The sequence below is a fragment of the Phragmites australis genome, chromosome 21 (assembly GCF_958298935.1).
Source record: "Phragmites australis chromosome 21, lpPhrAust1.1, whole genome shotgun sequence".
NCBI classification, from domain to species: Eukaryota; Viridiplantae; Streptophyta; class Magnoliopsida; order Poales; family Poaceae; genus Phragmites; species Phragmites australis.
Window position 1 is genome coordinate 7,438,438 of NC_084941.1, and position 15,000 is coordinate 7,453,437.

The 15,000-nt window shown below is 44.7% G+C and overlaps 2 protein-coding genes across 3 annotated transcripts; one reads left to right on the top strand and one right to left on the bottom strand.

Moving 5' to 3' along the window:
• Window positions 1-1,247: 1,247 nt before the first annotated feature.
• LOC133903966 (large ribosomal subunit protein uL14) lies at window positions 1,248-3,748 on the top strand. Its single transcript, XM_062345464.1, has 4 exons — window positions 1,248-1,402; window positions 1,510-1,794; window positions 3,375-3,416; window positions 3,505-3,748. The coding sequence occupies exons 1-4, from the start codon at window positions 1,390-1,392 to the stop codon at window positions 3,585-3,587; spliced, it is 423 nt and encodes a 140-aa protein (XP_062201448.1). The 5' UTR covers window positions 1,248-1,389; the 3' UTR covers window positions 3,588-3,748.
• A 690-nt stretch (window positions 3,749-4,438) lies between these two features.
• On the bottom strand, window positions 4,439-8,813 carry LOC133903587 (uncharacterized). 2 transcript variants are annotated; one of them, XM_062345002.1, is made up of 5 exons: window positions 8,640-8,813; window positions 5,478-6,260; window positions 5,234-5,398; window positions 5,013-5,132; window positions 4,439-4,837 (listed from the first exon to the last, which is right to left on the bottom strand). In XM_062345002.1, exons 1-5 carry the CDS (start codon window positions 8,706-8,708, stop codon window positions 4,733-4,735), a joined length of 1,242 nt encoding a protein of 413 aa, XP_062200986.1. In that variant the 5' UTR covers window positions 8,709-8,813; the 3' UTR covers window positions 4,439-4,732. The 2 variants fall into 2 exon arrangements, with proteins under 2 accessions (XP_062200986.1, XP_062200987.1); XM_062345003.1 differs by lacking the exon at window positions 8,640-8,813 and adding an exon at window positions 7,083-7,260.
• Between the last annotated feature and the right edge of the window lie 6,187 nt (window positions 8,814-15,000).

Here is a 15,000-nt window from a genome sequence, read left to right on the forward strand (position 1 = left end):
ATATATCCATAATTGAACTAGGGTACTTTCAAGACTAGGGATCAAGCAGGAAACAAGACACACGTTGTATACAGGTTCGCCCCCTCCCCCCCTCTAAAGAGGAGTAATACCCTATGTCCTGTGTAGATGATGATTTATATAGATTATCTCGAGTACAAGTAAGGTGGCTAAACTTATTACAGTGGAGTAGATCGGATCTAACTAATCTAGGGTTAAAGTCGTCGAGTATCTCCAAAACTAATGTCTTGGTGCTTGCATCGAGTTGTGTAGGCGTGGATCTATTATCCCTTCTCCTGATGGTCAGAGTCCCAACCATATAACGGGGTCCTGGCGTCGCCTTAGTCCCAGTTGTAGTTGACAGAGGATCTTTTATCTTATCGGTCAAGGCAAGGTAGTTGAATCCAGCTTAGATACTAGTCGTGCTCAAGTCGGTTAACCCAATCAAGATATTTCTAGTATATGCTTTCTTGATTTCCGGATATACCAGACTTCACATATTCAGATCTGTAATATCAGAATGTGTTCATGAGGTATAGGGTGTACCCTATCCATATATAGTATGATCTTTATACGCATATACCCTATAGCTAGATATTCGATAGAAACCAAAGAATAAGATGAAAATATATCAATGTAGAAGTATTCGGGCACACATGTCAGGTGCTTTGAGTAGTTACATGAGTAAAATGGGCATGTGTAAGTTTTTTTATGCCCGCGTATGTGTACTTGTTGGGTTTAGATAGAAAGTCACACCCAGATCCATAAGCAAATAATGCAACCTAAACCTGCACCTATTAGGATTTTTACCTGTGGACACACGGGTAATCTATGCCTATTGCCATCCTAGACATACTCACTATGGGCATGTTTAGTTGCCTGCATCAGGGGCATCCTGACTCTGCTCGTGGATATATTCCCACAAAGAAGGTTATTTGGTTGCAAACATGTATTGTTTCTCTCTGCATCCATAGATGCAATTATACGGTTGGAGTCTAGCCCAGTAGATATACTGAATTAAGTTTTTCTGCAGTGATGCAATAAATTCACTTGTTAATCTTAAGTGCAAGAGTCGCTGCATCCGCTCATATAGTCAATAAAAACACCTTCATATAATCATTGCATCCATATATGCAAGACAATCAAACACTTTTTTTCCCCAAAATTACTATATCCATTTAACATATTACTACCCGTTTAAAATATAAGCCGTAGCTCTAAGAAAACACGTACTTGCAACTAAACACACCGTCGAACGGGCTCACCACCCGCCGTCTCGCTGACCCCGTGAATCCAGAGCCCAAAGCCCATGTTCCTCTCCCTCTCTTTTATAACCCACCGAGTCGGCGCCAACCCTAGCCCATCCCTCCTCCTCGCGCCGCCGCCGTCGCCATGTCCAAGCGCGGTACTGACTTCCAATCTCTCTGTGCCTCTCCCTCGGATCCTTCTTCTTCCTCCGTTGCTCCTCTCGCTAACTTGGTTTGCTTTTTCATCGAAATTGAACGGGCGCAGGGAGGGGCGGGTCGGCGGGGAACAAGTTCCGCATGTCGCTGGGTCTGCCTGTGGCCGCCACGGTGAACTGCGCCGACAACACTGGCGCCAAGAACCTCTACATCATCTCCGTCAAGGGCATCAAGGGGAGGCTGAACCGGCTCCCATCGGCCTGCGTCGGCGACATGGTCATGGCCACCGTGAAGAAGGGGAAGCCCGACCTCAGGAAGAAGGTCATGCCCGCCGTCATCGTCCGCCAGCGCAAGCCGTGGCGCCGCAAGGATGGAGTCTACATGTACTTCGAAGGTAACGCCGCTTCCTAGCTCACGCTCGGTCTCGATGTGCCCAACCGGATCCGTAGTGATGTCTGGTTTGATGCTGTGTTGCTGGTGCGTAGCGTGATCCCGTGCTGTCGCGCTGCACGTAGCGTATTGCATTGACCATGTGGATGACTCTCAGCCCTAACCTTGTTAGATTGTGTATTTGCGCTAAGCCCATCTTTTATGCCATTTTTTAGATCAGTCTGAATTGAAGTTGTTTGGTGGGTTCATAGATTCACCCTTACTATAAGATATGGATGCTAGTGGCTGCCCATGATTGTAGCTATGCGAGATTTGCTATGCTTGATTGGTCAAGTCTAGTCTTTTAAGGGCTTGTTTGTTTTGGATTCTTAGCCAGGAAATGAAGTCGAAGCTGAGAAGCTAGCTGGTAGTAGCTTTTCTGGCTTTTGGTGTGCTGATAAGCTAAAAATTTGTTGTAAAAGCTAACTACTAAAATTCAAAAGTAGCTTTTCAAAAAAGTCAAAAGCATAGTTTTTCAGAAAAATTAAAAGCAGAAGTCTAAACAAACAAGCCCTAAGCTAGCTTGATAAGAATTGTGCTATAAACTTAATCTAAACATGGATGTTGCCAAACTTAAAAGGGCATTTTAGGCTTAGGGCCTGGGCATAATCCCAGGAAACATATATTTCTTTTTCATTAACTAGTTGTTCACAAATAATAAATAATTTAGCAATTAACATTATGAATTTAGGTCATCTCATTTTTGTAAGCATGGTATCTACAAAATTGTTTCCTCCATCAGATGTGTTTCTAATTTCAATTCTCTGTGTAACTTAAGTACTGTGTTCATTGTCTTCTGGTGTCTAAGCACTTCATTGCTTGTTCTCTTCAGTTTTTTTCTGTTGGTTTTTACTAGTATGTACCAACAGATAGTCAGTTATGGAAGGACCACGAGGCCCTTCAGCTTTATAAGCAAACTTACAATGTTTGCATATTCATAAGTAAACGTCATAAAAGAAGCTTCTTAGGTGTTGAGTCTTTCTTAGAAGAATTCATCTTCATTAGAATTCCTCCATCAAGCGGTCTCATATTCCATTGCCCTAGGTAGCAGTGTTGCTGACATGAAACATTGGGACTGGCCTTGAAACATATTTCTTATCTTTCACTATATGATGTCTCCTTCAGTGTATGTCTATTTGTTTGTTACACAATGTCATTCTTGAGATTTCACTAATTGTTCTGCATGTAGGATTTTTATTAGCTTTATGATGAACCTGCATTCTACCAGACTGCATTTTTCCATGTGAATGTGAATTATTTGGTCTATTTCGATGTATACAAGGCTTCAGCTTAGCTAAAGATGTTTCAGGATTGATATAACATAATATGATAATCACCGTGTAGTGTATTAGGAGGAATGAATCGCATGTGGCCTATTAGTGTTATGACAAACGATGTGCTCTTCATTGATGTTGATTCTTATCCTGCTATTCTGTGCATAGGTCATACAGTTGTGCCATACACCTTGCTGTTTAGTTAGTTGTTAGTTCTGTATTGCAGTATATGACTCCAGAACTTAACAGTGGTGGTAAACTGCATTTGCAGATAATGCTGGAGTGATCGTGAACCCCAAGGGTGAGATGAAAGGTAAGATCGATCCTAGGCACTCGATTCAAGCTCTTGATCCTGAAGGCTCAGAGCAGTGTTGCTGAACGCATGGTTTCTCCTTTTGCAGGATCTGCTATCACTGGACCCATTGGCAAGGAGTGTGCTGACCTTTGGCCTAGGATTGCTAGTGCAGCAAATGCCATTGTCTGATATCATGATCGGTTGAGGAAGTTTCTTTTGCTCCTTATTTAGGTCTATTGGTCGCAGTTTTGTACCTGAATACCTGTGGTAATGTACTTTGAGATCTGTTTTCCTCCAAATATTTTATGATAATTAAGCTCAACAAGAGCAAAAAGGTGAGTTTCGCTTTCCCCTTGCCAATCACGGTAAGTCTCGTACAATTTCAGGGAAAAACGGTGATCTTTCACCGATTCCTGGGGAACTGAACTGTTTCTTCAGAATTTTTTGTGCGCCTAAGTAGAAAATTGTCAGTCACATTTCTCCACTACAGCCTACAGGTTTTCTATGGGACCTCTCTATCCAATGAGCTTCTAGCTCAAGTATTCAAACTTTCATCTCAAGTTTGAAAATTTGCTAGTTAATTACGTGATGAGCACGTAGTGGGGCAATTTGGTATCGGTGTAATCTGCCTGTCCGGTTGTCACAAGTTACGATTTACCCTATTTTACATACTTTATCATATATCAGTATGCGTATTTTTCCTAAATTTTCTGTAACGTACTGGAGATAAATTCATTTGAGGTATTAACTTCTGCTAGATTGTCAAGAGTTGGAGAACATGTATGATCCCAGAATATGTTTTTCTATTAAGGTCTTCTTTGTTTCATCTCGTGTTTTTTGAAAAGCAGTGGTAGATGGTAGACTATAAAAAGCTAGATGGTAAAAAGTTTTTAGAATGTGGATTTTAAAAAACTTTGATAGGTTTTTAAGTAAAATGAACTTTTACAATTTATGAAAAGCTGAAGGCAATCAGTTTTTTAGATTCTCATAATTTAACAAGTGGATTGTAAAAAGCTATAGCAAAAAATTATCTGTTTGTTTCAGTTTTAAATTGTAAAAACTAAAAGGTAAACCTAAGAAAACAAGTACATGACTATCTGCATACACAAATTATTTCTCTGCAAACTCTAGCTACAAGGTTCTGTTACAAGGATAACAACAGGTAAAGCAGATTTGGACACGATAACAAGACTGCAGTAACTCCAAACTGAGCACTTCAGAAGCTACAAGATTATTTCATGGGACCAAACCAGAAGGGTTTGTTAAAATCTGCACAAAATAGGAAAAATCAAAACCGGTGCTTTTAGCTTTGTGTCTTATTGCGTGTGAGTTTGTTATATCCATGATTCCACCGTGTGGTTGTACATGTAGGAGTTCATCCCGCTGAGATGAGCCTGCAGGGCATCAGAGTGCAGCATTTCTTCTCCCTTCATGCCGGCCTGAAAAGAAACAATGTAACGGAGTTGTGAAATGTCTTCCAATGTAGTTCTATGATAGTAAACCAAAACGGTTCATGTAATTTTGTGAAATAACACACCAAACGTGTTGTTTCGCGACAAATTTCGTCGCACGAGTGTAGTGTAGTTTTGTGAATTTACAAGTTGGAACACTTACAATCTGCTCATATTCCTCGTGGTTCTGCATCGCCCTCGACGGCTCGCCGTAGTCGTCGTTCTTCGCGAACCTGCCGCGGACACGGGGCCTGCTGTCCGCCAGGGTCTTTCTGCAAGCGTACTGAAGAATACCACGACGCCGTTAGTAACATCCATGGCCGGAGTTGAATCGTGAAAAGGCGACTGTGCTTTGATAGCTCGTGTTTTGTGCTGCGGCGTCACCTTGATCTTCTTGCTGAAGTTCCGCTCGTTCCGCTTCTTGATGTACCTGTGGATCTTCTCCCGCCTCTCTTCGACGGTGATGCGGACGGACTTGAAGCTCCCGTCATCCAGGCTGGACGTCTCCGTCGCCGCCGGCAGCCGCCCCGGGCTCATGCTCCCGCCCATCTGGCGCGCACCACCAAGAAACAGGTCATGCATGCTGTACGTGTGCAGTTCGTGCCGTGTCTCTAGCGCTAAATTCTACCTGCATTTCCCCGGCGTTGCCGCCGAACGCCATCTGCCCGGCGGCGGAGTCTGCGTCAGGACTGTGCGTGGCGACCAGCGCGGCGCTGGCGCTTTCCATCATACGCTGGTACTCGCCGATCTCCTCCATCCCCATCATGGGCATCACCATGCCGGTGCAGCCGGTGCCGAAGAAGCCACCTTGCGCCGCCTCCTTGCCGAAGAAGCAGGCCCCCTGAGCCGCGGCCTCGGCAACTCCGGCAGGGAACAACGCGCCGTGCGGCAGTGGTTGCTGCTCCTGGCACAGAGCCTCCTCCAGACCCACGTAGCCTCCTCCGACCATCGCCGCCGCGTAGCACTCGTCGCTGTACCCCGAGGAAGCGAGGTGCATGAGCTCGGACGCCGTGCTGCTCATCTGCGTCTGCAGCGCCGGGTGCTCTGTCGCGGCGGACACCGGGAGCGACACCGGCACCTGGCCGAACTGCTGCTGCTCCTTCTGGGGCTCTCCACCGCCGACCGCCGCCGGGAACGCGTAATCGATGGGGAGGAACAGCTCGGCGTCGGGGCCCGGCGTCTCGTCTTCCTCGAGGAGCGCCGAGAGGGTGGAGTCCAAGGACGGCATGGGGGAGAAGGCCGAGGCAGCGGCCGCGCATGCGGGAGGCTTCGCGGCGGACGACGACGAGGCGTCCTCGGAGGAGGCCGTGAACATGTCCGAGGAGGCGTTCACCGCCGCGAAGAGGTCGCCCCCGCTGCCGTCGTCGCAGAAGTCCAGGATGTGCGCCGCTATGGGGCTCGAGATGCCATCCTGCGAAAATTCAGAGGTAAAAACCAAAAACTTGTCAGTAAAATCCGTTTCAGTCTAACCCTCCCTTTGATCAATAAGAACAACTGGGTATTGCAAGCCTGTAGAGTACAAATATTAGTCGCCATAGTTCTAAATTGAGATTTTTCTTCAAGAACGCGTGCAAGATTTGCGCAATTCTAAATCGAGAAGTGCTAACCACTGCGTATTATGAAAACATTTGTGTGATTCTTTTATAATCTTTCTTTTCAGGGAATCAAATGCCGTACAGTGTATTTGCAACAGTAATGTTCTATTTGCCATCTCTGAAGATAGCAAGAACAGTAGAGGATACGTATGCTTGGGCAATGTTACTATTAGGATTAGGGAATTTAAGCGAAAAGAATGCCGTAATAATCAAAATTCCCGGCGGTTTGGATATAAAGTTCATCGAGATCAACAAGCGAAAACAATCAAGTCGAGGCATCTATTCTCTTGGTACGGCAAGGGTTCCAAAAGCTGAAATATTTCTTCCTTGATCTCGCGCCTTTTCGCTTTTCTATGATAGGCGCCAAACAATTATTGCAGCATGCTTCACATACCCATTGGTCTAGTAAGATCAAAGCATGCATTGCCGCTGCCAATCCAATGGAGTCCTGATAAAAAAACATGCATGCATGGGCGTGCAACAAAGGCAAAAAAAATAAGGGACGTGCATGCATCAAACCATGGAGCAACTGAACCATTAAAGAAAGGCCTGAAAACACCTCAAAGGCTCTGAAACTCCCAAGCAATTTCAGAGAATTTATTGTATCGAGCCTAATTTACTTCGTTCAGGAGATTTACGGCGAAGGGATGATGGTCGTCGTCGAGCATGGTGGATCACGTTGGTTCGGAACTCTGATACCGGTACTTTGCGAAAAACTTTGCTTCTCACTTTTGCTATTGGCGAAGGAGGGTGATCAGATTGGGGGGGAAGAAGAGAAAGGAGACGAAGACCATGCAAATGGCAACAGCTTCTATTTATAAGGCCAAGAAGACATGACACAGAAATTTTACAAGCTATTTATAGCCCATGAGAGACGGGACGAACTTTGGATTCAACAAGCAAACAAACAATACTAGTAGTTGCTTAATATGGATAAGGGTTTACAGACATGTCGCATTGTCAAAACCTTAATGTGCTCCCAGTTAAAACATAGATAGACAACATCGCTATTTTTACGCAGGATTTGTGTTGTAATTTAGCTCATGAGCAACTACTTAACCGCCCCTCTGTCTCCAAGATTAGCTCTCCCTTACTCCTAGCTCGATCGGTTTTGACCGAGACGTGGTTTTTTCCCCTTCTTCCTTTTTTGTTACGACGAAAAGCGGAGGAGTTTTTTTTTATTACTCGTGATCATTGACGCAAAAGGTGCTTAAGTTATACATCCCCATGCGTAGAAGCTTAGGAGAATGATTGCCACCAATGAAATTTTTTCATGAGCAGTGATATTCAGAGTCTACTTTTGCAAAGTATCTATTTCTTGCTATTTCTTGTATATGTAGAAATATCGGCGGAAATCTTGCGTAGAAAGACCTAACTGGAAGTTGGAAAGCGAAAAGACATTCTTGCTTTAGCATTAGCATTTTAGCATCAGCAACCCCACGGTTGGTGAAATATCAAGCCAAGCCTCAGTCTTTGCAGATGCCTCTGAAGAACTGGATGCCGGACGTCAAGAAAAGCAGCTAGCAAAGCGCGTGCAAGATGTGCACACGATTATGCAGCAAATCGTGGAGGGACACTTCTCAATTCTTCATGCAGCAGCAGTGCTGTAATCCAAGTGCACGTCTCTAAAACAGTCGAAGAATAACCTCATCCTTTAATCTAGAATGCGCACGGCATGAGCTGCCGAGATCATTGATGGATATAGAGATCGAATAGAACTGCCAAGAAGGGTCACGTAACTCATCACGGTATTTGGAACTGAGAAGCAACACATCGACGACGACAACGACGCCAAAGATGGTAGATGCCTAAAGCAAGAACCTGTTCTTATTCGCCTGCCGTGGGACTAAGATGCACCTATATCTAACTGCACAGTACTGCATGTACTCTCTTACAAGCAAGAACACACGGTGTGTACTTCACGGTGAGCATCGTTGATCTGATCCATGGATTTGCACCATGATGAGCAAAGTGTGATTTACTACAAACACTACTAGGCAGACAGAACATATGTCCAGTTTTTTAATAAAAAAAATAGAAACAAACAGGCTTAGCTCTACATGTAAGTTTTCAGAAATATACTTCTATAATACTTTTGCATGCGCATGTAGCAGCTTCAGCGATCACAGTGTTAAATGCAACCAAACAGGAAAAGATAGCCAAATGAAAAGGAGGCTGAAGTTGAGGAGAGTTACAATGCATAGTTCACCGGAAGCCACGGCGATCAAATCCTCCAGGAACATCATCTCTGACAAAGGTTCCATATATCGGCAGAGATGAAGACTGTATACAAGTGAATGAATTGGAGAAAAGGTACTGAAGGCAATGGAAAGCGATGGAAACGGATGAGTCCAAGGGAAGTATCCGAGGCATGTAGATTGTAGGAGAACCAAGCCGAGTATATATAGTAGGAGAATAAGTGAGGAGTGGGGGTACATGCCTATCATCTGTAGCTTAGACGACTGGTATTTGGGCGTGAAGAATTTTTCAGCGGAGCTGGTAGAACAGATGCTTTACCTCGTTAAGCATTATAGTCGAGCTTCAGTCGATACGAGAACAGTATAATTTGCGATATTTGGCGGCGGCTTTAGGGTCGCATCTCTAGCTTGGTCGTGTATTTGCTAGGCTATGATGCTATGTATGCCAATACATATATATATATATATATCTATACTTCTATATTTCTATAAAATACAGAGTTGTGATAGATTCAATCGATGTCCGACCATCATGTAAAGTTGGACATCATTCTTCTTCTAAAAATACATTTAACCTCCTATTATTTGGCTTCCATACATTAAAAAAAATATTTAATCTCCTATTATTTTCATCTCTCACAAATCGGTCACTATCTTGATCTTTCTCACTGCGTAGGTACGGACGGCCAACTCTAGATGATACGGTCCCATCTACCATCCTGTACAGTTACTCGTCACTCTACTCCCTCCTGAAATGTACATTCGTGTATGCAAATCTCTCTTTTGTTATGTTATATTCTTTTACTTCTTCAGATTATTATATCCTGGATTGATTTTACGTGTGTATAATTGCTAGCGGCTTGTAGTGTGCGTGTGGCCAGTGTCAGCCATGCATTTAATTGGATAGAAAAAATATATGGTCAATATGAAGGGAAAATAAATTTTCACACATGATCTTTTCTTTTCTTGAATTTATGATCTTTGATTAATTTGATGACGGGGCAGTCACCGGCGAGCGAGATATTCGTATAAGTATGATCTGTGTGAAGGTTGATCGGGCTTAGACGCCATGCCAAATCGCCATGAGGAAGGCGGAGGCGGGACGAGAAGGGGGGGGGGTAGACATCTTAAGGTGTGGATGGTGTTAATTGTTGAGATGTTAGTGAATTGTTGCTCAACTTTCTCCATAGGCTTAGACTTTTGGGGTTAACTGACCGGTGCATAATAGCTTAATATAGTACCAGAGAGAAGGGTCCCGAACACGGCTGCACAAGAAAATTAGGGTCAACTGATGAGTTCGCGACATAGCCCCCCTCTCCTCCTCTACCTCTGGAAACCTCACCAGCGGTGAGGAGGAGCAAGATCTCATCTTCTTTGTACATTTACTGGTAGCATTTGTTTTCCCTCTAATAAAGTTGTGGTATGCAAGAGTTCCTCGTGATGGTTACGATGGCGCGACAATCATATAGGATTGGATTCCTCCACCCCTCCTCTGGCGAAGCATGTTTAAGATTAGCTTTTCTCCATTTTTTTAATAGGGTTAAGGAGTTTCATCATCCGCTTTTGTGCAGTTTGTTGTTCCGGGTCGATGGCTTCATCGTCATCAGCTGTGGATTTTGTTTCTGGGATACTAGATCTGGTGAATTCGTAGAAGGTGGCGCAAAATTTGTTCATTTACCTCTTTCGACGAGGGCACTGTCGATGTTCGCTCAAAACCTCAGATGTATCTTGATAGTGGATTTGAGTCGTTGGCTATTATGGCTATCTATGAGTTGGAGTTTCTCGTTAGAGTTGGTATAAGATTTTGACTTCGGTTTCAATATTTTGTCTCACTCAGTAACTATAGAAAGAGGTGAAGGTTGCTTGAGGTGGAAAATATGGTACGGTTATATTATCTTTATAATTTATTTATTTTCTCTAGGACCTCTATGTAATAAGGGAATATATTTCTTCCAAGTTCAATATAATTCTAGACTTATTCTTAAAAAATGACAGAGGTCTCTTTCCTGGTCAGTTAAATAAGAATACATTTCTTTCAGTGCCAGACGACGCACCTGTCGATAGTGAGACATCCTATGATGAGTTCGTTAATAATTTTTAAGTTTCGCATATCCGGTCTTCATTTAATATTGTGTAGGTATGTACATATGGTGGTGTAAATATGTGAGTGCATCTACGAGTTGTACTGGTATTTAAAAAAAAAAATATCACTAACTATTTGCTGGTGTATAAATAGTAGCTGAATACGAATACCAAGGCACGGTTAAGTTTTTTTGACATGTTACAAATAAATTATTTAACTATTTATCACTCTTCGTATACTAATTCGGTCTCTCGCTGACATATAAAACTACTTTTGATTCACTGACAGCGGGTCAGATTGAAAAATATGTTACCACTTAGCCAATAGTGACAAATAGTTAAATGTGCCGCTGCAAATAGATTGTTCCCGTACGTACTCGCACTGTTCGACACCTAAGCGCGTACGTGCACACACACGCATCAGAAAAAGGTGGCGCGATTCGTACGTAAGCAGGCCAGGAAATGCTCGGCGCCGATGGACACCGGGAATGACTCAGCGTGGCCATCGAAATCCGCCGTCGCTGTTCACCGATCGCGGAGAGGCTACTGCACGCAGACGGGCCAACCAGTGCGCGACATGCCCCGCGCGAACGGAATCCGGTCGGTCTCCGCCGCCGTGTCTCGTCACGTCGTGCGCGCACGACATGCGATGTAGATGCAGTTAACGGGTGAGCCGGGCTGCCGGGCAGCGCCAGTTTAACCAAAGCTTCGTACGGCGCCGGGGTACGTACGCTCGCTTTACGCGTTTCCTTTACACCGGCTGGCCGGAGACTGGAGATATATGAGATCAGACAGCAGCGACAGCGATCTTCAACTCGCAGACGCCAGGGATGCAATGCAAAAGGCGCGCGGCAGCATCGCACATCCGATGCGATCCTCACCATGGGGTTGGAGATTGATTTTCGGGAGCTATTAATGTTGGAGACGGGTTGCGTTTGTCAGCTAGAAACATTTCGGATTTTAGCTAGCAGAATCCCTACCAAACAGTATTTTTTAATCAATGATTCGTACGTAAGCAGGCCAGGAAATGCTCGGCGCCGATGGACACCGGGAATGACTCAGCGTGGCCATCGAAATCCGCCGTCGCTGTTCACCGATCGCGGAGAGGCTACTGCACGCAGACGGGCCAACCAGTGCGCGACATGCCCCGCGCGAACGGAATCCGGTCGGTCTCCACCGCCGTGTCTCGTCACGTCGTGCGCGCACGACATGCGATGTAGATGCAGTTAACGGGTGAGCCGGGCTGCCGGGCAGCGCCAGTTTAACCAAAGCTTCGTACGGCGCCGGGGTACGTACGCTCGCTTTACGCGTTTCCTTTGCACCGGCTGGCCGGAGACTGGAGATATATGAGATCAGACAGCAGCGACAGCGATCTTCAACTCGCAGACGCCAGGGATGCAATGCAAAAGGCGCGCGGCAGCATCGCACATCCGATGCGATCCTCACCATGGGGTTGGAGATTGATTTTCGGGAGCTATTAATGTTGGAGACGGGTTGCGTTTGTCAGCTAGAAACATTTCGGATTTTAGCTAGTAGAATCCCTACCAAACAGTGTTTTTTTATCAATGATAGAAAATTTCTCTTATTGCACTGAAGGGAAAAATATGCAAAGGTGGTCTCTTTATTTTCAAGTCACTTTCTTCTCATTTAGTATGTGTTGGCAGTAATAAACGTTTTAAATTCTGATCAAAATCAATAAAATCCCTACCAAACGGTACTTTTGGGTACTTTTGAAAAGTGACTCGAATCTGAAATGGGAGAAATGTTTGTTTTTTTTTTACACTATGATAGAGAAACATGTAAAATATAGTTTCTCCCGTTTCTGAATCACTCCTTTCACATTTATAATTGTCATCATCTCGAGAATCAAAATACATCTAACTAGCTCAACATTGCACAAAGTGATTCCAATTCACCGTAGAATTTAGAACTATCATCCTCTTTCGAGAATAAGAATCCATTTAACTAGCCAAATGATTACACAGAATGATTCTAATTCACCTAAGAAACGCTTATACGGAGAAACATGAAACAAAACGTTTTTATAAGAATACAGAACCCTAAACGGATCCTTACAACTGTCATCATCTCTCAAGAATCAAAACTCATTTAATTAGCTAAACGATTGTACAAAGTAAATCTACTTCTTCCAAAAAACACATTTTTCTAAAAAGAAACTATTCTAAAAGAATCAAGAACCCTATCAAACGAAGCTTAAATTGGAATCCTAGTCTTTTCTCTGAGCTTACGGTTAGGGTTAATGCAAAGTTAAACTCTATTTGCAGCGATGCTGTATGAATTGCGGGCAACGAGGGTACTCCATAATTGAGTCAAAGATTTTTCTTTCTGGAACACGCAAGAGGACGATAGGATGGAACCCAATGCCCGGCCGTCTTATATCAGCTACTAACCGGTCCTTTCAAAATATAAATGATACTACTCTTCTAGGAGAAAAAAAAAGTAAAAATGATACCAATCAAGTAGGCAAGTATCACTCCAACGACAAAGGGCGGCAAAGCTGACTAGCTGAACCTACACACGTACACCCACTAAACGGAACCAATGCCCATCGACCAGTGTTTCGAGACTTATCTGCCGACCCTAGCCACGCACGGATCACTACTCACGACGCCGTGCAGCAGCAGGCTCCGCTCGTACGTCTTGGCTAGCTCCGGCCGGGAATCTGTCTCTGCATCGCAAGGCCAAATCCCTGTGGCCCTGGGACAAATTCAAAGCGCGGCAACTTCTTCATAATACTGCTAGCAGCATGGGAATCCAATCCAACTCTGTCAAAACGGAAAAGAAGGGGGTGACAGCCAGGGGCGGAGCTAGGGCCTGTGCTAGGGGTGCTGCAGCACGGGTCCAATCCAATTTGGCTCAGGTAATTTCATGTAGTATTTGGATCAAAACACTAGAATTTGAAATAAATCCAATTAGCCCAGCACCCGGTGGCAGACCTTTCTGGCTCCGCCCCTGGTGACAGCTCAAGGTTACAGCAGTTGGTGGTAGCTTAGCGTCCGGACCATGGAAAGATGCAGATGTGTAGGTCGCCAGCAGATTCGTGCCCGTGCAAAGCGGCGCCGCCGTGATCGTTCTGGCCGTGCTCCGGGTGCCCCCCGCTTTACACGCCTACGCCGCGTCGCCGGCTCGCCGCCCCTCGGCCCTCGGGGGCTCGCGATCCCGCGGTAGCGCACGCTGGCGCGTCACCTCGGACACGCTGGGTGCTCATTCCGCTGTGCGCAAAGCTGGGGATTGGATTCGCGGGCCGGCACCGGGGCGCAGGCCGTGCGCGCGTCCGCGGTCGTGTCGGGTTGGCCATGGAGCGGGGGTGTGGGGGCGCGCGCGGAGCCGAAGGCGCCTGCTGCTTGCGTCGCCGGGGCGCGCAGGTGTGGCCGCGCTGCAGCAGCGCACATATTCTGATGGATCGCGCGACGGGACGCAAGATCCATGCGGCTAGCTGCAGGTTGGTTCAAGATGTGCGCGCGAGTGATCCCGTGCCGTACGCCCAGGTGCGTCGATCGGCGGGTCGGCCGAGATGGGTGGTACACGTACGGCCACACGGGCGCCTCTCTTGCCGTGAGGTTGTCATGCACTCGTGATAACAGCTCCTTTGAACTGGAATGTCACAGGAATGGTACATGAATTTCACACGAAAAACGCTAGATTCAAGAAAAAATCCTACAATCTAAAAGAGACCTAAGTGGAATTTTTACTTATTAACTTTTTGAAAAACAATTTTTTTCGAATAAATCCTTTAGTATTCTTTCGGCAACATACTAATGCGCTTCTGTGAGTAAAGTTTGATCACATACTGATGATAGTGTGTATGAATAAACACATCAAATGTGCTCTTATATAGTACAATATTTTTTAACATCATGTAAGTAGAGTTCTATCTTACCGGCATGTCCATAGCAAACTTACATAAACGCACACCTATTGCAACATAATATTGCTTATATGCTGTAATTTGTTGGTTAGAGGAGTTTAAAAAAGATATATCAGTACGAAAATCATCTAGATATTGCGACAACCTCTTCAAACCGAATTTTACTATAAGATTGATAATATGGCAAGCACATCGTTGATGTAATAAGAAAGATTCAACATATGTACTACACAATGGAGTAAGAATATACATGGCTCTAGAGTTTGCATTGGTATTATCTAAAGTGATAGAAAATATTTTATTTATCAGACCAAAGTCTTCAACTACTTGAGATATTTTTTCAGCAATATTTTCACCGGTATGCGCATTATCAATCAACCTGAAACT

Bases quoted from the DNA above. Each gene is read 5' to 3' on its own strand.
- LOC133903966 (XM_062345464.1), top strand. The intron at 1,795-3,374 runs GTAACGCCGCTT...CTGCATTTGCAG, and splicing joins AGTCTACATGTACTTCGAAG to ATAATGCTGGAGTGATCGTG. The intron at 3,417-3,504 runs GTAAGATCGATC...CTCCTTTTGCAG, and splicing joins CCCCAAGGGTGAGATGAAAG to GATCTGCTATCACTGGACCC.
- LOC133903587 (XM_062345002.1), bottom strand. From the start codon at position 8,708: ATGGAACCTTTGTCAGAGATGATGTTCCTGGAGGATTTGATCGCCGTG. The intron at 6,261-8,639 runs GTAACTCTCCTC...GAATTTTCGCAG, and splicing joins CTTCCGGTGAACTATGCATT to GATGGCATCTCGAGCCCCAT. The intron at 5,399-5,477 runs GTAGAATTTAGC...GGTGCGCGCCAG, and splicing joins GCAACGCCGGGGAAATGCAG to ATGGGCGGGAGCATGAGCCC.